This window comes from Euleptes europaea, chromosome 11 (genome assembly GCF_029931775.1).
Source record: "Euleptes europaea isolate rEulEur1 chromosome 11, rEulEur1.hap1, whole genome shotgun sequence".
NCBI lineage: Eukaryota > Metazoa > Chordata > Lepidosauria > Squamata > Sphaerodactylidae > Euleptes > Euleptes europaea.
The window spans coordinates 31705673-31733488 of record NC_079322.1 but is presented as its reverse complement, the minus strand read 5'-3'; the positions used below and the strand labels follow the sequence as shown (position 1 = coordinate 31733488).

At 44.2% G+C, this 27816-nt stretch overlaps 1 protein-coding gene across 1 annotated transcript in view; it reads right to left on the bottom strand.

Annotated features, from left to right (window-relative positions):
• Positions 1 to 27816, bottom strand: part of TOPAZ1 (testis and ovary specific TOPAZ 1) — a 56908-nt gene that overhangs the window by 3477 nt on the left and 25615 nt on the right. The window contains exons 6-17 of the mRNA XM_056857072.1: positions 27011 to 27127; positions 23554 to 23617; positions 21596 to 21747; positions 20561 to 20653; positions 14790 to 14896; positions 13726 to 13801; positions 10960 to 11134; positions 9757 to 9857; positions 7962 to 8127; positions 7117 to 7281; positions 5355 to 5558; positions 4366 to 4549 (exon numbers count right to left, since the gene is read on the bottom strand). Coding sequence (XP_056713050.1) covers positions 4366 to 4549; positions 5355 to 5558; positions 7117 to 7281; positions 7962 to 8127; positions 9757 to 9857; positions 10960 to 11134; positions 13726 to 13801; positions 14790 to 14896; positions 20561 to 20653; positions 21596 to 21747; positions 23554 to 23617; positions 27011 to 27127 — 1604 coding nt within the window. The remainder of the gene's footprint in view (positions 1 to 4365; positions 4550 to 5354; positions 5559 to 7116; positions 7282 to 7961; positions 8128 to 9756; positions 9858 to 10959; positions 11135 to 13725; positions 13802 to 14789; positions 14897 to 20560; positions 20654 to 21595; positions 21748 to 23553; positions 23618 to 27010; positions 27128 to 27816) is intronic.

Sequence of the window (27816 nt, the reverse complement as noted above, 5' to 3'; positions counted from 1 at the left end):
GCCACCCTTCTTTGTTCAGATGGGCCTTTGTTGCTACATTGTCGGTCCTTATGAGCACATGTTGACCTTGAAGTAAGTGATGAAAGTGTCGAAGGGCTAAGAAGACCCTTAGCTCCAAGACATTTATGTGCATGTTCTGTTCTATGGAATTCCAAACACCTTGTGCTGTTGTTCTTCCTAGTGTGGCTCCCCAACCTAGAAGGGAGGCATCCGTAAAAATTTGTAACGGATCCGTCAAAATGAACCGTTTTCCCCTGCAGAGGTTGACGGTCTGAGTCCACCAGAGAAGACTCACTCTGACTTGATGGGTCATCGTAATCAGCTTGTTGGTCTTCCTGGCTATGGCAAGTTGGTGTGGCTTTAGCATCCATTGCAACGGACGAGAGTGAAAACGAGCCCAAGGTACCGCTACTATACAGGATATCATCAGTCCTTGTAGGCTCGCTAACGACAGGAGAAGAGATCTGCGAGCTGTGGCAATCTGTTTGGCCCTTCTTGAAATCTTCAGAACTTTCTCTTCTGGTAGATAAATGGTGTCGATAGCTGTGTTAATGATTACTCCCAGATGTTGTATAGTTTGAGATGGTACCATTTGACTCTTGGCGAAGTTCACTATGAACCCGTGGTCTTCGAGTAGTTGTACTACTCTTTTGGTATGGGCTAGAGATGTTTCCTCTGACGGAGCACAAATGATCAGGTCGTCGAGGTACGGATGAATTTGAATGGCTTCTCGGAGCAGCTCCGCAACAAGAGTGACCAATCCTTTGGTGAACACACGCGGAGCTGGACCCAGACTGAATGGAAGAGCCTTGAACTGCAGGTGCTTCTCCCCTTAGGGGAATCTCAGAAATCTGCGATGTTGAGGAGCGATGGGGATGTGTAGATAGGCTTCTTTGAGATCTATGGAGGTCATGAAGGAGCCGTGCTTGAGAGCCTGAATGATTGAGGTGAGGGTCTCTATCCTGAAGTGCTTTGAGGGAATGTACCGATTGATGAACTTCAGATCGAGGATTGCCCTCCAGTCTCCGGTTTTCTTTGGGGACTGTGAAAAAGGTGGAGTACACCCCTGTGAATCTTTCTGTTGCAGGCACTGCTTCCACTGCACCGATAGTGATGAGGTAATTGATGGCCTCCATTATTCTCAATTGCTTGGCCTGAGATCGCGATATTGGAGAAGGTATAAATCGGTCTGGGGGAGTGTCTCGGAACTCTATAGAGTAACCATGATGTACAATTTGTAGGACCCAGGCATCCATCTGAGAACCCATCCACTGAGAGCGAAAGCTTTGAAGCCTTCCGCCCACAGGGACATCTTTGGCATCACTGTTTGGCAGCTTTTTGGAACTTGTCTCCCTTGTCTCTGAACTGATTTGACTGGAAGGGGCGATTGTAACGACCTTGCCTTCTAAATTGCTGGCGGTTGTTAGACCAAGAGGAAAAGGGTCGTTTGTGATCCTGTTTGAAATGAGATAAGGTGTGGGAGGATCGAAAGGAATGAGAAAAACCCTTTGATTCTCTTTTAGCCGACTTAGGCATCATGCACTTTTTATCTTTTGTCTCAGCCAACATCTTGTCCAAGCGTTCCCCAAATAATTTTCCAGCTTGGAGCGGATAAGCCAAAAGACCTGATTTTGTCTTGGTCTCTACTTGCCAAGATCTGAGCCAAAGAGCTCTGCGGATTGTGGCGTTAGAAGACACTGATCTGGCTGAGAAAGATAAAGCGTTGAGGGAGGCGTCTGCTAAGAAGGAAGAAGCCTTAATTAGTCTAGTCATACCATCAGAAATTCTTTTATCTGAATCCCCTGAGTTGGGAGATCTTTTTTGCCCAGGCTATGGATGCTCTGGAAATAATTGCAGCAGATGCGGTAGCCTGAACAGCTAGAGCAGAGGCCTCATGTACCTTCCTGGAGAGGAATTCCATCTTGCGATCAAGCTGATCCTTGATCACAGCCCCTCCTTCTTCAGATAGCCCGTCTGGAGCCTGAAGGGATGCCACGGGAGCATCAACCACCAGCAGACTGAGAAATTCCATTGCAGGAGGAGTCATTTCGTAAAGCCTTTTAATAGAACCAGGGAACTGTCTGTTCTGGGTTGGTTTGTCCCACTCCGTCTTAATGAGCTTAACAAAATAGTTAGGAAGAGGTACTCTTTTAGTCTGGCAGGAACCTTGAGGAAAATATTCCTTGGCCCCTACAGGCCATGACTCAGGTTGAGTACCCTCAGGCTTAGAGGCTGCCTCTTGATTTAACTCTAGAGCAATTAAAGCTTGGAAAGTAGGGCTTGGTAATCATCATAGGAGAAAAGACGAGGCTGGTCTTCTCCTTGGTCTTTTGAATCATCAGTCTCGGAGTCATACTCTCCCTCCTCTCTAATACCTCTGAAGGGGAATAGAGAGAGGTGTCATCTCTAGAAGCATGTGTGTAAGTACAGGGAGCTTTAAGGGCTGCCTTGGTAGGCCATGCACGGTTAGTCAGGATTGCTGCAGGGAGACAGAGAAGGAGAATGCTCCCGGTTCCCTCTATGAGATCTTGTGGGAGATCTAGATCTGGCCTGGGTATTCCTACTAGGAGCTGGGGGCTTATTGAGGACAGCTCGTTTTGCCTCCCTCCTTTCCATAACTCTCTCAATGGCCGCCTCAAGGTCGTCTATTGAAAATGTTCCCCCTGATACCGAAGCCCCAGTGCGGGTACTTTACCATCCGACGCTCCTTGGGGCTGCCGTGAGGTGACTAAAGGCGGCGCTTCCACTGCCCGAGATGTGGAGGGGAGGTCGGCAGGATCGGCCATTAGGACACCCGAGCCACGCTTTGGGTCCTGTAGCCGCCTGTTATCCCTCTTGGGAGAGCCGCCAGCGTCTTTCCTTTTACGCTTGCCGCTCGCCGCAGCATTAGCGGCATCGGAGGTTTTGGCGGCAGCGGTTTTGGCGGCGGCCGTGCCCACGGACTTCCCAGTCCTCGGAGGTCCGCCTGGACGGCCTTCAGAGGAATCGGTTTGAGGACCAAGGGAGGGATCATAATCCTCCACAGATAATAAGTCGTCCTCTCTGTTTGTAGTTGCGGCGGCTGCGGCCACCATTTTGAGGGACTGGGGAGGAGCCGCAGAAAAGATTGAAAAGACAGAAAGTTCTTTTTTTAAAAAAAAATATTTTTAGAATATAGAAGGATAAAGAAGAAAGAATAGAAGAAAAAGATAAAACAGCAACAAGACTAAAGAGAGTGAATGCAGAGGTCTGCAAGAACAAGCTCTCCCCAGCGAAGGCAGGACTGAAAGTGGGAAGTCGAGGCTTTCCCGCCCAGAGGACAGAAAGTGAGATTTTTGGTCCTGCCTCCCCGCGCAAAGGGCGGGAAAACCCGAGCTCCAAGATGCCCTTACCCTCAGAGCAGGCTGTGACTTGACAGCACACACAAAGGTTAAAAGATTTAAAGTAAATTTTCATGAGTTAGGAATTGTGTGTGCACACAGTAGTCTAGATCTTTAAACACAGTCCTGTAGAAATTGATCACAAAGTTTCTGGTCTTTTATGCATGGCTGTTTCCCTCGCGGTCATCCCTCCAACGACTTCAAGTCTTTGCTTTGATTATGCATGCTGCTTCCAACCGTCAAGAGGTTGCCTCGCTCTCCCCCCTGCATTTCCACGTGTTTTGTCCGCGTTTTCAAATTTGTGACAAAATGGGTCCCTGAAAATGCAAGCAAAACGCATGGAAACAAGCGGGGAGAGCGAGGCAACTGCTGACATTTGGAAATGGCATGCATAATCAAAACAAAGACCTGAAGTCGTCGAAGGGTTGAAGGTGAGGAAAGCAGCCATGCACAAAAGGCCTCTGTTTTTATGATGTACAATCTGAAGTGGTACAAACAAGCCATGCAAGTGAAAGAGTGCTTCCATTTAGTGGAAGCTAGTATTTAAGGGAATTGCTGCATATTTATCATAGCAGGTTAAATTACCACCAAAATATTTAGTCTTTTGTATCCTGAAGTCTCAGCCACATTTGGCTCCTTTGTTAAGTATCTTTCATACAAGATGACCAAAAGGAAGTGCCCAGACTGCTCCTTACTAGGACGGCTAAGTGCTTTAATGACAATCATCAAGCTTTCCAATATAGCATGCCTTTTATGCCTACTGCTGCAAATGTCCTGAGGCATGTACTGTCACTTTGCCGCGAAGCACAATGAATAGCTAACTCTTAAAAAAGTTTAAATACTGGTAAGTCTGCTTCTTCAAAGATTTTTATGCATCACATTATTTTCTTCTTATAAAGTGCTGACGTAACTTCATTTTACACAGTTTTCTGTTGGAGATGCAAACTGACACACAAGTAACAAGACTTCTTTGGGACACTGCCACATATTTAGATTGTGTACTAACCTTTGCAATACAATCTGAAGTATCTGATTAGAAGCACCAGGACTCTGTATACTACTGGCGTTTGAAGCCAAAAACACTTCAGTTGCTAAGAGCATCTCAATCTCTGTTACGTAAGATGGAATCAGGAGGACCTTACGGTACAGATTTCCTTCCGGTGGTGGGTAGCAACCCAATCCTAAGGCACCTAAAAAAAACACATTACAGTGAAAAGGTAAAAGGGTAAGTTAATGTTGTACTACATCAACAACACGTATCTGTTTTTAACTGAAGTCTCAGTTTTTAAAACAATTGTTTTTAATTTGTTTTAGATGTTTTTATAGTACTCTGTTAGTTGTTAGCTGCTTTGGTGGCTGCAACTGGATATAAATCTAAATAAATATACAAATAAATTTGTGAATTGGCACAACGCTTTTCTAAACACTGGAGAACTTGAAGTTCAAGTCAACTCAGAACTATTCCATCTTAGTTGCCAGTTTAACATATTAGCAGATGGAAATAGGTGTCATTCCCTTGGTTTTTCATAATGTATGTTTCCTACAAAATAATATAATTTAAACAATTTGAAAGTAGTGCCACAAATGATGCTGTAACGTGGCACCTGCCATTTTGTCTCTTCCTCCCTTGTAGTGTGATCAGCCTTTATTTTTTTTCTTCAAAGGAGACTGTTGGATCTATTATAAAATAACAAGTGAAAGAAAGCTAAAAATAGATGGGTCTGCTGGGCGCTGTCTACATGTATAGGAAATGCCACAAAACCTCTTAACAAACTAACCACCGAAAATTAACCCAAATAGATATTTTGTGAAGTTTTTCAGTAACTCCGTAACTTTAGAATATTCAACTAGATCAAAATAATAAGTGGTTCAATATTCTTCAACATGAATATTTATCTATACACAACTGTGGGGGTCACACTGCAGCCTCAGCTTTATTTAATGGAAGTTTTAAACCACTCCATGCGGTGAAACATTGTTTTAAAGAGAGCTTACTTCTATAGTATGTCCTTGCTTCAGTCAAAGCACTACTTCTTCCCAGTGCTGTGATGAATGCTCTGAGTAACTGAAAGTCAACATTGATGTTCTTTGCAAGCATAAAATTTATTATAGCTGAAGATATTCCAAGGTTTTTGCTCCCTAAACTAGCTCCTAGAAGATTGTTAAACAGAAGACTGTACTGGGAAACATCCAGACTATCTGTAAGATGAGATCATGATAAACTGTTAATGGTGTATTTTTATGTTCACATATTTACATCAATCGCTGAGATCATTCCATAAGTAACGCCAATGAGATTTTTCTTCAAATATGAAGTATACCCCTGGTTTTAACAACATAATGGTACAAACTACAACTCTATCATGAAATTCCTGCCTTCAGACATAAGGCTCATGCAGTCCCCTTGAACCAAGAGAGAATCCTCACGGATGGCTCACAACAAAGCTTTGTTCCTTGTATTGTATTTGCTTTCTGAATGTGTACACCACAACACTGATGTTGAAGGACTGCAGGAATATATGCAGTAGAAATCCTTACAAACGTTAAACGGTACTATGTAGATATATGTACACCTGCAATAAGACAATATGATGATACCTAAATTAAGGTCATATATGCTTCCAAGCTGTAATGTGCTTCCTACAGCACAGACGAGGGGGTGTTTTGCTGAGATTCCTCCAGAGCAACGTTTTTGCAATTGCTCCTTGTCAATGGTAAACTTATTATTGCATGTTCTCCATCATTGTTCCAAACACGTCAGGGAGAAATTTCTTGCAAAATGGGCTGTTAAAATATTCAGCCACGTCTGATACTCATAATTATTTTTCTTTGCTGTTGTTTTTAATTCTTAAATATTTTCTTGGTGTATGGCTTTTGGGCTGTTAAATCTGAAGAAAGTGAAAGTGAACTTGCTCAAAGAACTCGAAGGAGCTGGTGAGGCAGGACTTTCCTTTGCAGAAGCCATGATGATTTCCCCTAAGCAGACTGTTCTTTAATGTGCTTAATAATTCTCTTTAGTAACAGTATCTACTAGTTTACCTGGAACAGATGTAAGGCTAACTAGCATGTAATTTCCTGGATCCCCTGTGGATCCCTTTTTAAAAATTGGAGTGAAATTTGCTATTTTCCAGGCATTCGACCCAGAGGTAGGTCTTGGCGATAACTTGCACATACTTGTTAATATAGCAACAGTTTCACATATTAGTTCTTTAAGAACCCTTGGGTGTGTCGCATCTAGACCTTCAGACATTTGTTTTCTTGGGGAGAGGCTCCTCCCCTTGAAGGGCTGCTTTCAAGCTTTGACCGGTTAAGATGGCTTGCCCTTCTATTGGATGAGAAAGTGTCAACCTGAGAACAAGAAATGATACAGGGAACAATGGCAGAAAAACCCTCTATGAGCAGAAGTGAAGCAATAGTCCATCATATGTTTAGATCCATACTGTTGTCAAGCATGTTCTGTTTTGTAGGCTGCTTAACGATCTTAGGAAATGTAGGAGTGCTACATCTTAAATCTGTAGACTTGAGTAAAGTACAGATAACGTTAAAAGGGGGGGAAATAGTTGTATAAATTAAACAATTACTTCTTTTCTGGCAAGGAGGGAACACAGTTGCCAAACTTTATTTGATGAAATAAACCAACACAGAGCAAGCATTTACAACATACTGTAAATAGAACATCACCCTGTTTTAGCATTAGAAAAAGTGACAGCTGAATGAAAACTATACTCACTAGCTGCTGAAAAAAAAAATCACTTACCGCAAGAATTCTGAAAGCCTGGTAGATTTTGCAAGACTTCAAATGCTTCCATGTAACAGTTTTTAATAATGAATTCAGATGCTATCTTACATAGCAGGTTATGCCTATTCAGGACATCCATTCTATCACAAGACCATGACAGTGTGTTGATTACCCACTCTGATTCTGGGGAGATTAATACGGTTTTAAAAATATGTCATGTATGCACATAGTACCTTGCACTATTGTACAGCAGTTATATAACAGACCATTTATCTCAACGATCGAGAAATGCTAATTAGAAGAACACTGGCAAGAACTTTTTATAGACTTAACACTTATATACCCAACAAACATAAAATGCATTCGATACTAACATTTTATTCAGTTTACTTGATCTAATCTTATTTATCTTCCAAATAATCCAGAGTCCTCCCTGCAACAGTTTTCACAACAACCCTATGATAGTTTGACAGCTATTGATCACAGAATGGAGATTTAAACCTGCGTTTCCTGGTTCCACCCAAACCAAAACCAAGAATAAAATCCATGTATACTTAACTTAGGACCTACCTATTTAGACCAGACACACTAATCATTACACTACATTAGCTCTTTTGGGTGACTAAGCTGTTTCCCCCGCTTCCTTTCTGCTATGTTCCTTTCAGTGTATTTTAGCTGTTTTTCAAGCCTAGGTCAGCAAACACTTAGAAACAGAAAACGGGAGCCTAAGCCATACATTTAAACTTCTTTTAGCATTAGCATCTGCTTCAGCTATAATTGTGTAAGTGACCTTATTGAACTGCTATCTACTCTAAACACAAAATATTGCAATCCTTGTTTCATTTGTTAAAACAGCAACTCACCTTTCAGTATCCATACCGCCCCATCTAGGCTCCCACTGTTGAGAAAGACTTCCACAGCAACATTGACAATTTCACATTGTGATGCAAATTCCTCTGGACCAATAAGCCCTTTCAAGTATGAGAAATGTATCTTTAAAGTATGAAGTGTATCCAGTATCTTCCTGGCCTAAATGCAAGACATACAATGAAAATTACTGTATCATCAGTTGCTTCCCTTAGGAACAGAGTGTTATCTGTGGTCTAAGCAAAAGATCTTTTGACTGCCATCACCTCAGCACTTATTTAAAGGCATAATTTCTGTCTAGATATATTTGTATGTTCGTTTGTCTAATTAAGTCAATTAAGGCAAGATTCACTTTGTTCTCTTTTGGAGGTTCAAAGCTATATGAGAATAGTTCTGGGAGGTACCAGTACAATAATTTTATCACATATATATTGGGGTGGAGGAAGTATGGTGATCTGGCCATCTTAGCACTTTCAAAATACAAAACCTCAAGGGATAATTTAAGAACTGTCCATCCTACAAAGGAACAAGTTTATCTTGACCGCATTAATTCTTCCAACGAGTATTTCAAGCTTCAGAAACTAGAATCCTTGACTACTAATTTCATAAATGAAACATTTATTACTCTGAGTCATGCGTTAAAACTTGCATATGAGATTAGCAACATCCCATGGTATCAGCATATCCAAATACAGACTTTAACCAACAGGAGTTTACTGGCACTTCAAAAAGCAATGCAATTTTATTTCGGCATAATTTTTTGTGGCAATGGAGCCAACAAACATTTTATCCCAGAGTAAGCATTTGTGAAGTCTTTTAAGTTGCCACGAGATTCTGGTTTATTTTTGCTGCAAGAGACAAACACAGCTACCCCCTCCCCCCGTTATTACCAAAGAAAAAGGGAGAAAAGACCCCCTTTGACCACCCAGAAAGGTTATGCTGAGGACCATAGGACTTGCATAGACAAAAGCCACACGGGACAGGGGCTGTAGCGAGGAGGGGAACTGGGCATGAATGAATGGAAAAACTGGTTGGATCCATCCCAGGAGGACAGAATTTAATAGTCAATTTTAAGATGAAGGAAATGCTAAAGAAAAGCCTCACATGTTTTAAAACTCTTACTGCATGCAGATACATACATTTTAAAGGCATAGTTTCTGTACTGTACAATGTATTGGGATCACATAAACGGCACACCGAACTAATATATAAAAAACAGCCCTTAGGCCAAGCAGTCAAGTCCAAGCTCAACGTGTGGCTAAAAATCTAGAGTTCTAGGACTCAGATCATAATTTAACATCAAAGAACTCACTTACAAAGGGATATAATGCTAGTGTCTTACACCAAACACATTACATATTCACTGTACATACCCTAAGGGATGTAGAAAAAATGCAGAAAATATGGATTTGTATTTTGGTTCACATGAAGACTACAACAGTGTATAAATCTTTTAACCCTGCATCTATTCTATTGGGACACAGATGAAAATTCCTCTCATGTTTAGAAGCTCTGTTGCCAACATGCATGCCTCTCTAACACAAAGAATCCTCACCGTGCAGAAGCAGCCTTAAAGAAAAACTTTGCACACTGGGGCCATTTGTCAAGTGGTACTAAGGCCATGCTGGATCAGGCAAAGGCCCATCAAACACAGCAGTCTATTCACACAGTGGCCAACCAAGTGCCTCTAGAAAGCCTACAAACAAGATGGCCGAAGCAGCATTTTCCTGCCCGAGTTCCACAGCACCTCAAATTAAGACATTCAGCTACAAATATAACTTAGTAAGGTACCTTAAGCCACTCCTGTATTTTATAGTAAGCATATAAAACACTGATACCAATTCTTCCCAATAATGTTTTGTCTGCTTCGTTGTGCCAGGGCACTTCATGTACTGGAAGGAAAAAAAACACAAGGTCAGTAGCTGTACCTTCTGATTTGGGGGGGGGGGAATTCATTAATGGTTTAAATGGAATGTGTATATATGTAAAAACAAGTTATTTGAAATGAAGCACTTGCTTGCTCCGAACCCTCATCTTAACATATTTATTTCACCTTATACCCCCAACTTACTCCCCAATCGGGAGCCAAAGTGACTTACGTCATTCTCCTTTTCCTCTCATGATAACCCTGTGACATAGGTTAGGCCAAGTGCGTCTGACTGGCCCAAGGTCACCCAGTGAGCTTCCACGTAGGAATTTCCCACTTTTAAGAACAGAAGGATTTCTTTTTAAGCCTGGGGCATTCTCAGGCTCTGAGGTCTCCATTACAGGCTGTGATTCCTTCACCACAATCCAACTGTTTTCAGAGTAATGGACAATAATATCTTTGGTAGAGAGATTGCAAGTTGGCTATGGCAGCGACAATGTGCCACAGCATCAGTCCCTCAAATATTCCTTTTACATTTTCAGGGGTAAATTTGGTAGTAAGTATTTTGGCCATGGCTAATATGGTATTGTATGAGGTTTCATTAAGCCACCGACACCAACAAGGTGGAGATTGTAGCAGCTGTCGCTGGGACTTCACACAAGGACGTTAGATGGGGCAAAGGCTGATGTCTTCCCAATAGTCATGACCTAATTGTAAGGTGTTTATTGATTAGAAAGGCCTATTCTGCACTGTTGGGAATGTTTTGTTATTGTATTGTGTAATTATTATCCTTATGTCCTGAGCTTGGCTTGGCCAGGGGAAGTTGGGATATTATTAATAATAATCATAGTAGTAATAGTAGGACTAGTAACATTATTATCTTTCCCTGACTGGAATAAATCAGGCAAAGAATCAGAATTTATGAATGATGGACTGATTCCTTCCATCACCACCACCAGCCAATTTCCTGGCTGGGGATAAATCCCAGGCTGGCTAATAATAGCAGGGGGGCAGAAGGGAGGCAATGCATCTCTTGGATTATTTATGTTTCAATATATACCCTTCCTTTATTCGGAAAGTAACTGCATGCTCACAGTGAACAATCTGTCACTTTGTACAAGCTCTACCTGCAGCTGCAAATTCACAAAATGGAATTCCTGGTCTGTCTTCCTTCGCAGCATTGGTTAGAACATTAGCAATGAACAGCGAGTACTTTTCGAGCTCATCAAAATTTTCACACTCTCTCCTCACGTGAACGTACACAATTCCCAGTTTAGTCCACTCTCCTTTTTCTTTACAATGCTATTCAAAAAAAAAAGAAAAGAAAATGATGAAATGTTTAAATAACTATACATACGTATTATAGCTTTAAAAAAACATGATTAACTTAATGGGGAGTTCAGCTGCACTTTTAAACTGAAGCAAGAAACTGAATTCAGTAACCTGGGCTTTTATTTTCTCCTTGGGCTACTATACAGCTAGTAAACTCCACAAGACCTCTCATGGCCTTATACAACCCATGTCGTTCATCATGGTCCAAAAATGTAATACATTTGCAACAAATTGTTTCGCAGAAATGGAAAATAGTTATTTATGACTAAACAAGAAACACCACCAATACATTTAACAAAAGCAGCATTCCAAATACTTAAAAAGCAGGTAGAATTTCTAAAGGAAAAAAATTCCAATTATTGCACGTCATGAGTTTTGATCCCATTTCATTCAGGGCTTTCCTGTAAGCTCCTACATTGTCTGCCTGAGGCCATCAAGTTGCCCCATCCTTCTTTCCTTTTGTAAAATGTGCAGAACAGAGGCTTGCTTACTGAAGGAGCAAAGCCACAGTTAAATGGTTCAGCTCGGGAGATTACTTTTATAAGGGATAAAGTCCTTCCTGCAATGATTTTCCTGATGCCGTAAACATTGTGTCGTCCCCCACCCCGCGTTCTACAATCCCACCTGAACTGCATTTTTGGTCTTGCTGCTAGATTTAAATGTTATCATATCTTGTCAGCTGCTGACTGACTCTTTTTTTAAAAAAAAAAAATCATGCCTGTAATCCACCTTGGGTCCTAGTGAGAAGGCAGACTATATAAATGACCACCACTGCTTTGGAAAGTGACTTTAATTTTATTATCAAAGACAAATGCTGTATATTTTGTTTGTGACGAGAACAAACCAAAGTTCTCAGGCTCACATACTGACCCTTTTTCTTCATGCACGGTGGCCAAACTGCAAACCAGGAAATCTTCAGTAAACTATAATTTGTTGCGATTTCTGAACTGAGGACTTTTAAGAAACTGTGGTTGTCTCTTGCTTGCTTACTGGTTTCAAATCAGGATTCTACATTATGGTTTAATCCTGCATTAGCAACTTCCCAATTGCACATTACAACGAACTATGGTTTCTTGAAAGTTTCCTGGTTTGCAATTTCATTGCTGCACGTGAGGGGAAGAAGTGTGACCATGACAACTTTGTTGCGTAAGTTATAATCCCCCCACACAACTTGTATTTTCTTAAACAAAAGATACTTCACAGAAAAACCTACAACACAAATGATCTTAAAGAAAAGTTTGGTCCTTAATGTCTTTAAAATATGCCTACGCTGGAACAGTATCACTCATGTAATTAATAATTTTTTCAAAACCATTACTGTACTAGACATTCCTTGTGTACATCACACTTTTTAAAGGATACTCAAATGTAAGGATCTGGCTTTAAAAGGAGTTATTTTACAGCTGTCCCCCAATCTGAATTTGTAGGAGATTCTTCTAATATAAGAGGGCAAGAGGCTGCCAGAGGTGCAACTGTTCATCATGTTAGGGTTGCACCACATCCCTAAACATGCACACCTCATATTTCTAAAGCAGCTTTTGTCAGGCCAGGCTCTCAAAAGGAACAGCTTTCATACATACTTAAAAAAACCAATCTTCAATCAAACTCCTATTTAACAACTAAGAACAAGATGAACAAAAGCCAGCTGCACAGGCGTCACCAAGGCACAAGGGACATCCATCACTCACCTTGCCTATAAATATTTTAATCACATCAAGAATCTGTCATCTGTCAGCAATGCTGATTCTATGACTTTAAGCAGATGGTGAGAGGGAGGGCATCTTGGCCATCTTCTGGGCATGGAATAGGGGGTCACTGGGTGTGTGTGGGAGGGAAGGTAGTTGTGAATTTCCTGCATTGTGCAGGGGGTTGGACTAGATGACCCTGGTGGTATCTTCCAACTCTGATTCTACGATTTCTATGATTCTATGAACAAAGGCTATATAATCTGGAATTATGGTGGATGATGTCCAGAAGTCAGGTGAACGGATGTTGCTGGCTAAAACTGAATCAACAAGCTTTTCATATCTGTAGAAAGAGGAAACCGATGGACAAACTGATTTTTATGACATGCTGACCCATCTCCTGTTCTGTACTCTTCCTCATGGTGCTAGCAAATCGTCTCTGCCCTTCACAATAAAGGGTCAAACTAGACACAACGGTGTCCTCAAGTCCAACCTGGGGACATGGCTGCCATTTTAAAGCCTAACGTTGGCCATTTAACATTTTAAAATGCAATCTGGTTCCCCCCCCCATGGGGGCTATTTTAAAATGGCAGTGGCACCCCTGAGTTGGGCACAAGGACAATATCGCATCTAGTTGGGCTCAGAGTCAGGAGGAGAGTCAAGGGACATATTATTACTTTTAGTTCTGATTTTCACAAAATGTATTTTTGAAGGGGAAAACATTTGCCTCATCCCAGATATTTATAAATAAATTCTGAACCAAGTAGAACCAGTATCTTAAGTAAATTATTTAACATCCCAATGTAATATATACAAGTAGACCCTACTTCCATATAATTTAGCTGGAGTCTTAACATTTTCCAAGAAGTATATTACCTGAAATTCTGCTATTGCTGAACCAAATGGACTAAAGTCACAAATGCTGGTCTGGTAGAAATGTCTTGCCTGAAATCTTAAGAACAAATCTTGTATTACCTGCTGTTGAGAATTCTTACATTTGGGTTCAACATAAACGAGAACATGGCTTAAAAGACTTTTTTCATACTAAAGCAAGAAATTTCATAAGAAATCTCCGCTGCAAGCATTTTGTTGGCTTTTTTCCAGGCACCTGCCAACAGAAAGCAAACTGGTTTCCTGCGTGTTCATTTCCTTTCTCCTTTCAGTCTATTTCATCTGCTGGAAAGATTTCTCCTGGAATCAGGGGATATGTATGAACAGCCACGCGAATTGGGAGTTGCAGCTAGGAGGAGGTGAAATTGCCCCTTCCTTTTTCTTTTGTCAGTGGATCTGCACTAATTGAAGAGGAAGGACAGAGCCTCTCCCCGCCCCCCCAACTGCAAACCCACACCTGCACAGCAGCTCATCCGTGTGGGTCCTGCGATCCCACAAAAAATCTTCCCGGAGGTCAAAAGGGACCACGGGGGGGGGGGGGACCAGTGTGCAGCTGACAGTTCATTAAGTATAAGCCATTGTCAATTTTAAATTCCTACTTCAAAATTAATGTAAAGTTAACAAATACAAACACACAGACAGATGTTCCCTTCAAATACATAGCAATTTCCTGTTCTTCTAGTGTGATGGACTTGCACAAGACTCACACTTGCATTTCCCAAGTTTTTGGTCATATTATGAGAAGACAAGAGTCACTGGAAAAGACAATAATGGTAGGAAAAGTTGAAGGAAGACCCAAAATGAGATGGATTAACTCAATAAAGGAAGCCACGGCCCTCAGTTTGCAAGACCTGAGCAAGGCTGTTAAGGATAGGATGTTTTAGAGGTCATTAATTCATAGGCCTTAAGTCAGAAGCAATTTGACAGCACTGAACACAAACACAACTTTTTAGGCCACCCATAGTTGGAAAAACTTATATTAAGTCACATGTTTAACTAGTCTAAATATATTTTATAATTGATGCAATATAACTGCATTAAGTACATACCTGGACATAAAAATATTTATTTCTTTACTAGAAATTTGCAGTTGGTTGAGGAACTTTGCAATATAGCCCAAATGCTGAGATTCAAGAACCATTCCAACATCAACAAGCTATGGTACCAAACAAAAAACCTGCATTAATATCAACATCCCTGGAATAAGACTCACTAAAATTAGAGGCCAGAACGTTCTATTTAAGAGACTGAATAAACACACCTATCTATGTCTTGTGCTAAGAGATATGCCAAGCTTGGTGGCAGAGTTCCATGGATAAATCTGTGCAATTTTGGTGATAATATCAATGAAATCCCCAACACGGATTCTGGAAATTTCAGTTTCCTCATAGCTAACCCCAGTTACACCATGACTATCATAAAGCCAAGGCCAAATTTATCATTAAGTGACATGAAACAGCTACTGGATTCCAATTTCTTGCTTTCCAGTATGCATTTTAAAAAAGCACGGTGTGGGGATATTATTTTGATTTTGCCTTCAGATACAAAAATGGAAGCTACAGCCTATACAATGATCTCTTAACAGCAGGAAATCAAATCTGCTTGCACCAGTGTGAGGAGAGCCCCGATGGAATGTGGTTAACCTCCCCACACCGGCTCCCCCACAATTTAATTGTATATTGGTGATGGAGTTGGAGACATGATACAATACAGCAGCAACCCTACATACCTCCCCTCACCATTCCTCAGAAGAATACCTCTTCTTACCTTGGGAGCTTGAAAATTTTAACAGAGCAACTTCCCTGACTTATCAAGCCCATATTGATAAACAGAAACTTTCTTTGTGATGGCCCATATTCAAAAGACTTTCTCTTTTTCATCTGGAAACAGTCACTTGTGTATATAAGGCTGGCTTTTCGTTTGGGGTCAGTAGTACGTTCTAGTAAACCTTTCGCCTGTTCACTGTCCTTCACAAATTATTATAAGGAGTAGCCGGCATTTCTCAAAAATGTTTTTTGCTAGCCCTTTCACTGGCCCACCTTTCAGCCAGTGTATTAAGGATTTATCACATGAATCGAAATATCAGAAAACCTGCAGATGTGTAAAATAAGCCCCGTGCATTCAGTCCCAGAAGCCACTGCTGCTCCAGCCAGGCCAGGCCAACCATCTAGCTGTGGTGCCCATCCCAGTCACAGCCAGCCCTGTTCCTGGTCAAGCAGAGGCAGCTAGATGGCTGCCTAGCCTTTTTAAGGCATCTCCCCCCTCTTGCAGCTTGGAACTGGCACAGATCTCCTCTGTCACATGGGTCTTGGGCAAGAAGCAGCATTCATAATTTATAATATCTGTACTTGCTCAGATATCTGGATTCAGTGATCTTATTATATCAAAAAATGACATCAGTTGAAAATACAATAAACTGAATGACAGGTAAGAAAAAGAAACTAACATGAGGTGCCCATATTGGAAGGGTGCTGGGTATAGACAGCTAGTTTCATTTCTGTCAGACAGCAAAGGGTTAAATTGTATTGATTGTTTATACACTCAAGATGATGATGTAATGCAATGTGTCTTTAGCTAATTGGTCAGCAAATCGCCATTGGTGACATGCCTCAGGTAACGTAGAGACAATTGTGTTTTATTGCCCTGTTCCTTTGTTAAGGCGGGAAAAGTTTTGGAGTTATCCAGTTGCGTTTGGATTTCACAGAGGCAAGATGCAGCATCCTGCTCTTATGGGCAGAGATGTGAGCAGAAGGCCAAAGCCTTAGATACCTGCTAGGATTTCTAGCAAGTTTATAGGGAACTAGATGTGTAGAAAGGATTTATTATTTTGAATCCCAGTACCCTTTCCTTAGATTTTGATTTATTGAAACAAGGAAAGACTGTCTATTGTGTGCTGTATCTGACTAATACCTGACCATAATCAAACGATCCATGGGCCTAATATCTAACAAAGGGCACAAAAGGAAAGAACAATGGTATAAATATACTCTAGAATTTCTAACAAAATCACTGCTTCCCTAACAAGGGTCCTGTTATGTATGTACTTAGTTAGGATAGTAAGCAGGGGGAAACCTAGGAGCTTGAGTCCCAGGCAAAGGCTCCTAAGCCCTGCTCGTGCAATTGGCCCGAGCCAGCGCGCTCCATTGGCCCTAAGCCGGGTCACGCTATTGGCCACCCGGGGGTTGTTCCTCCCCTATCTCGGATCGGAGGGGGAGTGGCCGCACGCGGCCAGGGGGAATATAAGCGGGGCCGTTTTTCACAGTTCTCAGTTCTGTTTTATACGACAATAAGGAGTTGTGTTGGAACTCCGTCTCGACCTTGTGTGTCCTCCCCACGCGGACTTAACATTGGCGACGAAGGCCGATAGGAAGTCCTGCTTGCTACCGAAATCGCTCTCGCTGAAATCACCTTCGATTCTCCGCAACCTCGCAGTACCCAGTAGGCAGTCCGGCTCGCCTTGCTGAAATCCTGACACACAGAGACACAACACTTCGCTGCAATGGCCACCCGCGGATCACTGGAAGCGTTCGACTCCGCCAACCTCAGCGAGTGGGAGAGCTACGCGGATCGCATTGCGTGCTTCATGGATACCAACGACATTGATGATGCCGGCAAGCAGCACTCGATCTTCCTAAGCATGTGTGAGCCACGGACTTTCCAGCTCGCGCAGTCCCTGATGGCCCCCGCCAAGGTGCTCGAGGCGCCTTTAAAGGACATTCTGGCCACGCTGGGGAACCATTTCATGCCCCAGCTGATGTGCCTCACTCGCCGCCTGCCGTTCCACCTCCGTGACCAGGAGCCGGGCGAATCCGCTGCAGACTACCTTGCCGCCCTATGGCAGCTGGCCCGCTTCTGCAAATTTCCGAGCCTCAACAATGCCCTCCTCGACAAGTTCGTCTTTGGCCTCTGGAATGAGAAGGTGCGCCGCTGCATCATCGCCAGAAAGGATGCGACCCTGACCTCCGCCGTCGAGGAAGCCACGGAGGCCGACTCCGCCGCCAGGAGCGACCGTCCCCGGGACCGTGGTGCCACCGCACTGCTTCGCGAAGCAACCCCAGTCCATTTTGGGGACGTCAGCGACTCCGACTCGGTGGACGAGGCACACAAGATGTCCGCCAGACTGCACCGGTCGCAGGGCCCCGTGGCTCGCCCGTGCGCCAGCTGCGGCGACCAGCACGACCACCGTTCCTGCCGTTTTCGCGACGCCAACTGCCGGGCTTGCGGCCGGGTTGGCCACATCGCGAAGGTCTGGCGCTCCGCACAGAAGGGTCGGTCGGCAGGCCAGGAAAGATGGCGTCGCTCAGCCCGTCCACGACATGGCTGACGACGAGTTTCCCACCTCCTATCGCTACCGGTACGACTCCAAGCTGCACAGCATCCACGTGCACCGAGTCCACAGCGTGGAGAAAGTTTCCATCTCCGTAAGAATCGAGGGCGCCCCCTTGCGACATGGAGGTCGATTCGGGCTCGGCCCTCTCCATGGTTTTTTGGGACACTTTCCACGCCCTCAGGCGCCACACTGCCTTGCCCAAGCTGCAACCTACCGACGTCCTAATCTCCGACTACCAGCGTCGTCGGTTGCCGGTCCGGGGCGCCGCCTATGTGAACGTCCAGTTCAAGCACCACTCCAGCCGTCTCTGCCTCATCGTGGTCGACGTGCCCTGCGCCAGCCTCCTGGGCCTTGAGTGGTTCCAGGCCCTTGGCCTCCACATTGGGGGCATTCACCACATCTCCCAGTCCGCCCTCGACTCTGTCTGGTCAGAGTTCAAGGACGTCTGGAAGGGCCCGCTCGGCTGCTACAAGGGGCTGCCTGTTCGCCTGCGAGTCGACCCCGCCGCCACCCCCATCCGCCTCAAGCCACGTCGGGTTCCCTTTGCACTCAAGGACCGGATCGACGCAGAGCTCGACCGTATCGTCGCTCAGGGCGTCCTGGTACCAGTGCCCGATGCCGATCCTTTGAAATCGTCTCCGACCACAAGCTGCTCCTGGGCCTCTTCGTTCCGGACCGGCAGACTCCGCAGATTTTGTCCCCCTACATGCTCCCCTGGTCGATCTTCCTGAATGCTTACGACTTCAGGCCCCTGCATCGCCCCGGGAAGAGCATCACGAACGCGGACGCCATCAGCCGCCTGCCGCTCGAGAGTCAGCCCCACGACATCCTCCTGATCGAGACCCTGCCGGAACCGCCCCTGCATGCTGCTGACGTCGCCGCTCACACAACTAAGGACCAGACCCTTGCCGCCGCGGAGGAATGGGTCAAGCGCTGCCGTCCCTGCCAGGAGTCTCGACCAGAGATGCTGCACGCGCCAACCCAGCACTGGGAGTCGACGCGCACGCCCTGGTCCCGCATCCACATAGACTTCGCGGGACATTTCCAGGGCAAGACATTCCTAGTTGTCGTGGACTCCTTCTCAAAATGGCTGGAGGTCATAGCCATGTCCTCCATGACATCCCAGGTGGCCATCCGGGTCCTGAGGCAGCTCTTCCCAACGCACGGGCTGCCGGACATGGTGGTCTCGGACAACGGGGCACAATTCACGTCGGTGGAATTCCAGGAGTTCATGGCGAACAACCTAATCTGTCACGTGACCTCCGCTCCGTTCCACCCTGCCACCAACGGCCAGGCCGAGCGCATGGTGCACACGACCAAGGATGCACTGAACCGCATCATCGGGGTGACTGGGACGCGAAGTTGGCGAACTTCCTCCTGGATCAACACACTACCCCCAACTCCACTATCAGCAAGAGCCCTGCCGAACTCCTCATGGGCCGCCGGCCCAAGACCGCACTTGACCGGCTGACCCAGACTTGGCTCCAGAGTTCCCGATCCAAAGGGACACAACCGCCACCCCACGGGTTGTCGAGCAGGTCTACACCCGCAATTATGGGATGGGGCCAGCCTGGATTCCTGCCACCGTACAAGAAGCCACTGGCCCGGTCTCCTACCAGGTTGCTACCCCCGAGGGACGTGTCTTAAGGCGGCACATCGACCAGCTGCGCCGCCGCCCAGCTAATGCACCCGACCTCGCGACCGCCTCGGAAGCCCAAGATCCAGAGCAAGGAGCACCTGTGGAGATCGCACGGGATGATGAACGTCCGCCAGCCGGCCCCTCCGAGGAACTGCCAGACGCCGCCTGTCCTGCCGCGAGCGCACCCGAGCCGACCGCCCCGCCAGCAGCTGTTTCCATATCACCAGCGCTGCATAGGTCGCAGCGGGTACGAACACGACCAAGCCACCTTAAAGACTTTGTGTGCTAGTTGTGTTTGGACTTAGGGGGGAGGGGTGCTATGTATGTATAGGATAGTAAGCAGGGGGAAACCTAGGAGCTTGAGTCCCAGGCAAAGGCTCCTAAGCCCTGCTCGTGCGGTTGGCCCGAGCCAGCGCACCCCATTGGCCCTAAGCTGGGTCGCGCTATTGGCGACCCAGGGGTTGTTCCCCCCCCATCACGGATCAGGGGGGGAGTGGCCGCACGCGGCCAGGGGGAATATAAGCGGGGCCGGTTTTCACAGTTCAGTTCTGTTTTGTACGACAATAAAGTGTTGTGTTGGAACTCCGTCTCGACCTCGTGTGTCCTCCCCATGCAGACTTAACAGGTCCTTTGTCACCCTTTTCTCCCCCAAAGTTAGTTTTTTCCAGAGGCACCCTTGCCCGTTTGTCTTAAGAAAAAAGGATGGTTCAAAAGAGGCAAACAGACAAAGAAACCAGCCAATAATGTCATTTTGGGTAACTAGTAGAAACAGAGATACTAGCACAGGTAGCAGAATATTGGAGCAGAAAGTTTTCCCACTTTTCAGGAAAGTCTCAAACGATTTGTCATACCTTAGAAGAGATGTTAATTAACTCGGGCACTACTTCTTTTAATTTCATGGAAGCCACATGCTCAAACACTTTGATCAGAACATCTACGGCAGGCTGAACAAAAGCAAGTTAAACATCAGAGCTAAACTACATGAAATATAAGCAGCTCATTAGCAAAATTTAAAATACCAACATACCAGGTCAAAAATTTATTTAAAAAGGGTTCCAGGGGTTGATAATCACCCCTGTCATGTGGCTGCCACTGTCAAATAGCTGGGATCTATATAATCTATATTTGGGAACCATCAGTAAGTTGGGGAAAATAACCACATTTACATAAGCTGTAAAAGGTTTCCCTGCCCCAGTCCACTGGCAGAGGCCATCCCCCCTTTCTTCTAGACAGTGGCGTTTTTCATATTTTTTATATTTTGATGTTGGATAAAACAATCCATGCATCACCCAGCTTTCATTTTAAAACGTATCTAGCCCCTTTTATTGCAGAGGCATGCCTTTTCCTTTATGTATCCACAACAAAACAGACTAGAGTCTTATTTTTAAAACCCTATTCAATTTCACAGAAATCAAGGGAAATGTTGTAAAGACACCCTTTAATCTTGACTAGTTTGAAGTTACATCCACACACACAAAACCAAGAGTTGGTTTTTATACCCCACTTTTCTCTATCATAAGGTGTCTCACAAAGCAGTTTACAATCGCCTCCCTCCCGCCACAACAGACACCTTGTGAGGTAGGTGGGGCTGGAGAGTTCTGAGATAACTGTGACTAGCCCAAGTTCATCCAGCAGAGGACTCATGTGGCAGAGTGGGGAATCAATCTGGGTTCTCCAGATTAGAGACCGCCACTCTTAACCACTACACCATGCTGGCTCTCAAGTTTTGCAGATTTTTAAAGGTTGCCTGAACAATTTCTAAATAAACAGCTCAGAACTGAATACCCAAGTAAATAGAAGTGAGCATTTATTATGGTAGCCAAGACATGACCAAATCCATATACTGAGTCAGAAGGACTTTTAAAGTGTTTCAGAAGATCTCTTACCAGCACTTTAATCAGTAGGCAGGTTTGGAGTATATGAAATAATTCTTTCAACAAACAGTACCGGAGCAAAGACATTAGCAAGTCATTTAGCATTTGAGAATCCAACTGCACCCCACGAGTAACATCTTTGTAGTACTCTGTAAATATCTGGACTAAAAAAATTAAGCAATTTAAGTATGAGAGGATTTTAATGTTTACAGCAATATCCCCGCCCCCACAAGTCCTGGTTATAGCCTGTAAGCAAGCATTATTTCAATGTTCACCAAAAGAAAACAGCCATATCAGATTCAAGTTTTTTATTTAAAATTACAGCAACTTTTCTAGTAAATTTCTCATCTGACAATACTTACATTCCTAATGGAATATTCTAGCCTACCCCCAAGCTGAGCATCTCAACCTCTCATGTCAATTTAGTATTTATTGGTTCATACCATCACCTAAATTTGGAAAGTGCTAATAGTTAATAAGTCATGAACTTCATCAAACCTGCCTTAATATGTACCAGTTGAGTTTCCTACCCAACACTATTTATGGAATAAAAAAGTGTGTGTGGTGTTAGGAAAATGCCATTTCCCTGTCAATAGAAGCTTTACTTTGAAGAACAATGTTCAGATTTTCCTCAAGAAGTGATTAGCATGTTGCTGACCCTCCCACCCCCAAATTACTTTAAGCCTCCTAGTCTCAAATTTTGCCTATAATAAGACTTTAATTTTCAGCAATAAAATACTAGTCAAATATGCTCACAAACACAATTAACTTTAAGAACTTACAATAGGAAAACAATCACCAGTTTTCTCTATGGTAGAACAGCTACCCAGATATTTTAGAAGAAAAAAAAAGTTGGTTTTTCTATGCCGACTTTCTCTACCACTTAAGGAAGAATCAAACCGGCTTACAACCACCTTCCCTTCCCCTCCCCACAATGTCTCTCCCCCTCTCTTTGGAATATACATGCCAGGCTCAATAAGTGCTACAAGTTCCAACATGCCTAGCCAGCAGCCTCTAATGAAGCAAGTCCCTTTGCTTGCTACCTTGGAACAGATGTTTTCAGATAAAATTTAGAGACTAATTTTAAAAGCTACATTTCTACTGAATCCAAGGAGTCTGTGCAGGACCTGTATCTGCAGGACCACCTCTCCACATATGCTTGCTCACCGGAGCAAAGCCTTCTGAAGGAGCTGCCCTGCAAACGGGTAAGTTCTCTGCTGTGGCTCCCACCCAGTGGAACGGCCTGACCGATGAGATCAGGAAGGCTCCTACTACATTTTTAGCATTCTGCAGAATGTGTAAAATGGAATTGTTTGGGACGGCCTTTTTATGAGGACGGGGGTCACCATTAATGCCTGAAATTTCAGACATCTTTCATTGCTTTCCTTGTTGTACGCGCTACACTGTTTCTCAGTTTTGTAATAGGAGTATTGTTTGTCATATGTTCTGCTGGTCAATGACAAAGTTGCTCAAGGACTGAGGAGTAAAAGCCTGTCCTGGAGGGGGTTGCATTCCCCCTGAAGGAAGAGGTTCATAGCTTGGGGGTACTATTGGATCCTGGCCTGCAGTTCAAGACCCAGATCTCCTCTGTGGCATGTAGTGCCTTCTAACAGCTTTGGCAGTTCCTTGAGAAGCGTGATCTGACCACGGTTACCCATGCTCTGATTGGAGTTCATGCAGGTTCTATTGTTTGTAGCATACTGTGCTTAATATGCTTATTCCGTCTATTCGTGTAACCCCATGTTATTGCATTGTTGAATGAATGTATTATACTGCTCTGCCTGTATTATTCTCATTGGCACAATCCACCTTGGGTCTCAGGAACAAAGGCTTACTATAAGTAAATAAATACGGTAAGCCTTGAGATGTGATATACAGCTTTTTTACATGGAATCGCCCCAAATTAGCACATCAGTCCTCAAACCCAATCTATTGCTTATATAATGGTGAATATATGCATTGTATCATACCTGCACGCTGCAGCAGAACTATTTCACCAATACTTATATATTTCTTAAGTATTTCATTGCAGAGCTAGAAAAGAAAAAAAATGAATATACTACAAGCTTCTACAACATAGGAGGGTGTTCTTACAATACAAACAATTTTAAACTCACTGATTCCAGTTTCATATTACTCCACATCAATATATAGGCTACCTAGCAATCAAAGGGAATGCCGCAGTTGATCAAGCAACAGATCCACACACGCACCCCTCGTGTTTTCTGAAGAAACAGTTGTGTTCATTATTATATACAAATAAGCAGGGAACCCACAATCAACTTGCAGTGGATGAGGATCCCTGGCTGGGGGCCCCTGCTCGCTCGCTCACTTGCCTAACTCCCACCATCACGCTCTGCCTGCCCCACTTCCCCAGCGGTGCCCACCCACCTCGGCAGGGGACTGCTCCCAAGCCTCCCAGTCATCCTTTAATCTGGAGAACCAGGTTTGATTCCCTGCTCCTCCACATGAACAGCGGACGCTAAACTGGTGAACTGGGGTGGTTTTCCCACTCCTCCACATGAAGCCAGCTGGGTGACCTTGGGCTAGTCACAGCTCTCTTAGAGCTCTCTCAGTCCCACCTATCTCACAGGGTGTCGGTTGTGGGGAGGGAAAGGGAAGGTGATTGTAAGCTGATTTGATTCTCCCTTAAGTGGCAGAGAAAGTCAGCCTATAAAAACCAACTCTTCTTCTTCCCTCTCCTGCCTTCACCCCCCCCCCCCCACACACACACATACAGAATTGCCTCACAGTGGGAAGGGGAGTTTCTCGCTCTGGGAGAGGAGGCCATCTTAAGAGTGGGGTGTTTCCTCTTCCTCTAGTTCCGACAACTAGTGGCAATTGCTACTATTGTCCCAAAGCTTTCAGGTTATACTTTGACAAAACATCCTCATATTAAGGCCTTTCTAAAGGGACTTACCTTGACCTCTCCTCCAGTTAGACACAGATTCCCTACCTGGAGTTTACACACTATCTTAACAGCCCTTACGCGACCTCCCTTTGAACCTCTGAAGCATGCCACCTTAAACTACCGAAGAATGAAGACGCTTTTTCTAACGGCAGTAACTTCAGCCAGACGAGTCTCAGAGATAGGAGCTCTGTCCATCAGACTGGGTCTTTGCACATTCCACAAGGATAAGGTGGTTCTTGCTCCTGACCCTTCCTTTATCCCTAAAGTTAACTCCAATTTTCATAGAAACCAGGACATCGTCCTCCCCTCGTTCTGTCCAAATCCTAGAGCCCCGCAAGAGAAAATCTGGCATACCTTAGATCTCCGACGAGCCCTTCGAACATATATTACCCACACAGAGCACATTAGAGTATCTGATGCACTCTTTATCAATATTACAGCACCCAACAAGGGTAAGCCCATGTCTCGCACCTCAATTAGTCGTACTACCACTCAGTGTATCACTCAGGCATACAAAGCGACAAAAAATCCAGTACCTTCTGGCCTGACGGCCCACTCAGTCAGAAGTGCTGCCACGTTAGCAGCCTTCGACCACAGAGCTCCTATAGAGGAGATTTGTAAGGCCGCCACATGGTCCTCAATTTCTACATTTGTGAGGCATTACAAACTTAACCTGTATGCCTCAGCTGATGCCGCCTTTGGCAGGCAGGTCCTTCAAAGCGTTCTCCAAGACGTCTGATCCCACCAGGGCAGGGACAGCTCTTTTAAGTCCCACTCTTAAGATGGCCTTCTCTCCCAGAGCGAGAAAGAACCTTGGTTACTCACCATGAAGGCTTCTTCTGCTCTGGGATAAGGAGGCCATCTTGCCCGCCCAGACGTCTAAGTAAATTCAGGAGGATGCTGCACAAATTTGGTTCTCTGTAAATAATTTGGCTCATTGAAATAATGTAACACAGATCTAAAGTGTTTTTAATTATCAGGGTTATAGTTTTCAAAAGGTTACAGTTATCTTAAGCATTACTACCTTGTCTTTCTACTGTTCCTTACTTATTTTCTATGTTTAACCGTTATGCTCCTTGCTCGGAAAGTTTTTTGACTGAAAAGGGCGGGGGCGTTTCCTCCAGAGATAGGCACTTAAAAAAAAAATTTTAGGTCCTGCCTCCCGGAACTAAAGGAAGAGGAAACACCCCACTCTTAAGATGGCCTCCGTATCCCAGAGCAGAAGCCTTCACGGTGAGTAACCAAGGCTCTGGTGGTGGCTACAGGGGGGAATTCCATCCTTCCCCCCTTCACTTGCTTGCCCACTCACATGGGAGGGGAAAGTCACTTGCTCTTTTGCCCATCCACCCCCACTATGCTGGCCTGCCAGTCTCCCTCCCCACCACTCAACAAAGCGGTGGTAGTTTTCACTTTCCCCCAGCCACTCACAAGGTCTTCATCTCCCCTCTACCATCTCCCACAAACAGCCTCTGCAAATGATGGCAGGCTGACAGACACATGGGGGGGGGGTTTTTCACCCTCCCTCCTTTTTTAATGTTTGCAGATTTTTCTGCCAACCTGGGTGGTCCCTTAAGTTTGTAGAAATATCTGCTTCTTCTGTGTGTAGCCCTGATCTGTGGGTTTACATATCCACAGATGTAGCTGGGCTGAAAATCAGATATATATTAGTGACTTCCACATAGGTACTTCTATTAGTAGGTGTAAAGAATAAATCATTTCTACTAGCGTGCAGCTGAAATACTTTCCATTATCATAATCTTCTGATGTCGATCACGATGAAGTATAATGATTTGTTTTTCTAATGCCAATTTTACCACCATTGAAGTTCTCGACTTGGCGCTCCCACATTCAAGCTTAGCGCTTTATCCACTGTCCACTCTCACCTCCTATTACAGCTGCTTGCCTCTTTTGGAAATACATATATTAAAGAACAAAGCTCAATGCAGGAATCCTGCTAAACCATGGTTAAGGAAGATTAAATATGGTTTGGTATAATATCTGAATTGACAAACCATAGCTAGTTGAAGGTCACTGCACCTAGCCTCTGGAATGCTGATCAGGTGGAGCAAGCAGCCCTAAATTGTGGCTTGCCTGACACATGGCCTAGATGCCATTACCACCATAGTTTGTTATTATATGAACAAGCCTAGGGCATCCTAGGTCTCATGTGCTGCCTCTCTCCTTCCTAACCACTCCCTTTGCATGTGGTTCAGAAAAGTAAATACTTCTATGGCAAACTACTGTGTCATTTTTTTTCTGACAAACTATGGTTTGTTCTCTTCCTTTAGAATCCTGGCTTGGAAGGAGAGAACAAGCCACATTTTGTATGTTGAACCTGAAGATTTCTCAGATTAATTCACTGAATGCTACACAGTTAATGAAGTTTGGATCCTGGCCTATCATCTTGTGCCTTTTAATTTGTCCTCTGCCTTGCTACCACTCTCCCAGTGGAAGGAAGTATTTTGTATGAAGAACAAAACACTGATTTTTCCCCCTTCTCTCAATAATGCTTTTACCTTTGAATCCCCAGGTTCTGGAACATGTGCATACCAGCACTTTGGTCTCCTACAGCCATTCAATGTATTGAAATGTGACCGGCAATACCCACGGGGTAGAATCAGCCCAAAATAAGTCTGCAACACAACAGAACAATTCAATCAGGTTTTGCTCAGAATTTTTATTTGAAAAACAATTCCTTTTCTTCATGTTGCAGGTATCTGCAGTGAGGTATGGACCCACAGTGTAGTAGAGTGGCAGCCTAGGATCTGACTGATCTATGAGTGACCTTGGGCCAGTCAACTTTCCCAGCCTAACCTATCTCATAGTTTTGTTGGGAAGATAAATAAAGTAAGAGCCATGCATGTCTGTCTGAACTCTTTGGAGTTGGTGACACAATGGCTTAGATTCCGTGGTAAATCTCCACAGATGGAAGCTGTTGACTTTCTCACCTCACCATCCCACTGCAGCCCAAAGTTCACCCTGAAATGCTGCTCCAGGGAGTCAGGTGAGCTGGAGGTCTGCAGGAAGGGGGAATCTGTGAAAATCACCTCTAATCCATTCGCAGAGATCCTCCAGTGAATTCAAGCCACTGCTTTGCATGAATATCATCTTAAGAGAACTAGGACCTATACCCAAATGACCTTGAAAATATTGGGGGAGGGGGGTGACAGAATTGAACTTTTAATCATTGCCATTTTGGTTTCTTCCTTAAGCAACATTCTATTACTATTCAGTGTCCATCATTTCAACTGCAACATTAAAACTACTTCTCCCTCAGCAAACGATACTGTTGTTGGCAGAGCAATTAACACAGCAAAGGTGC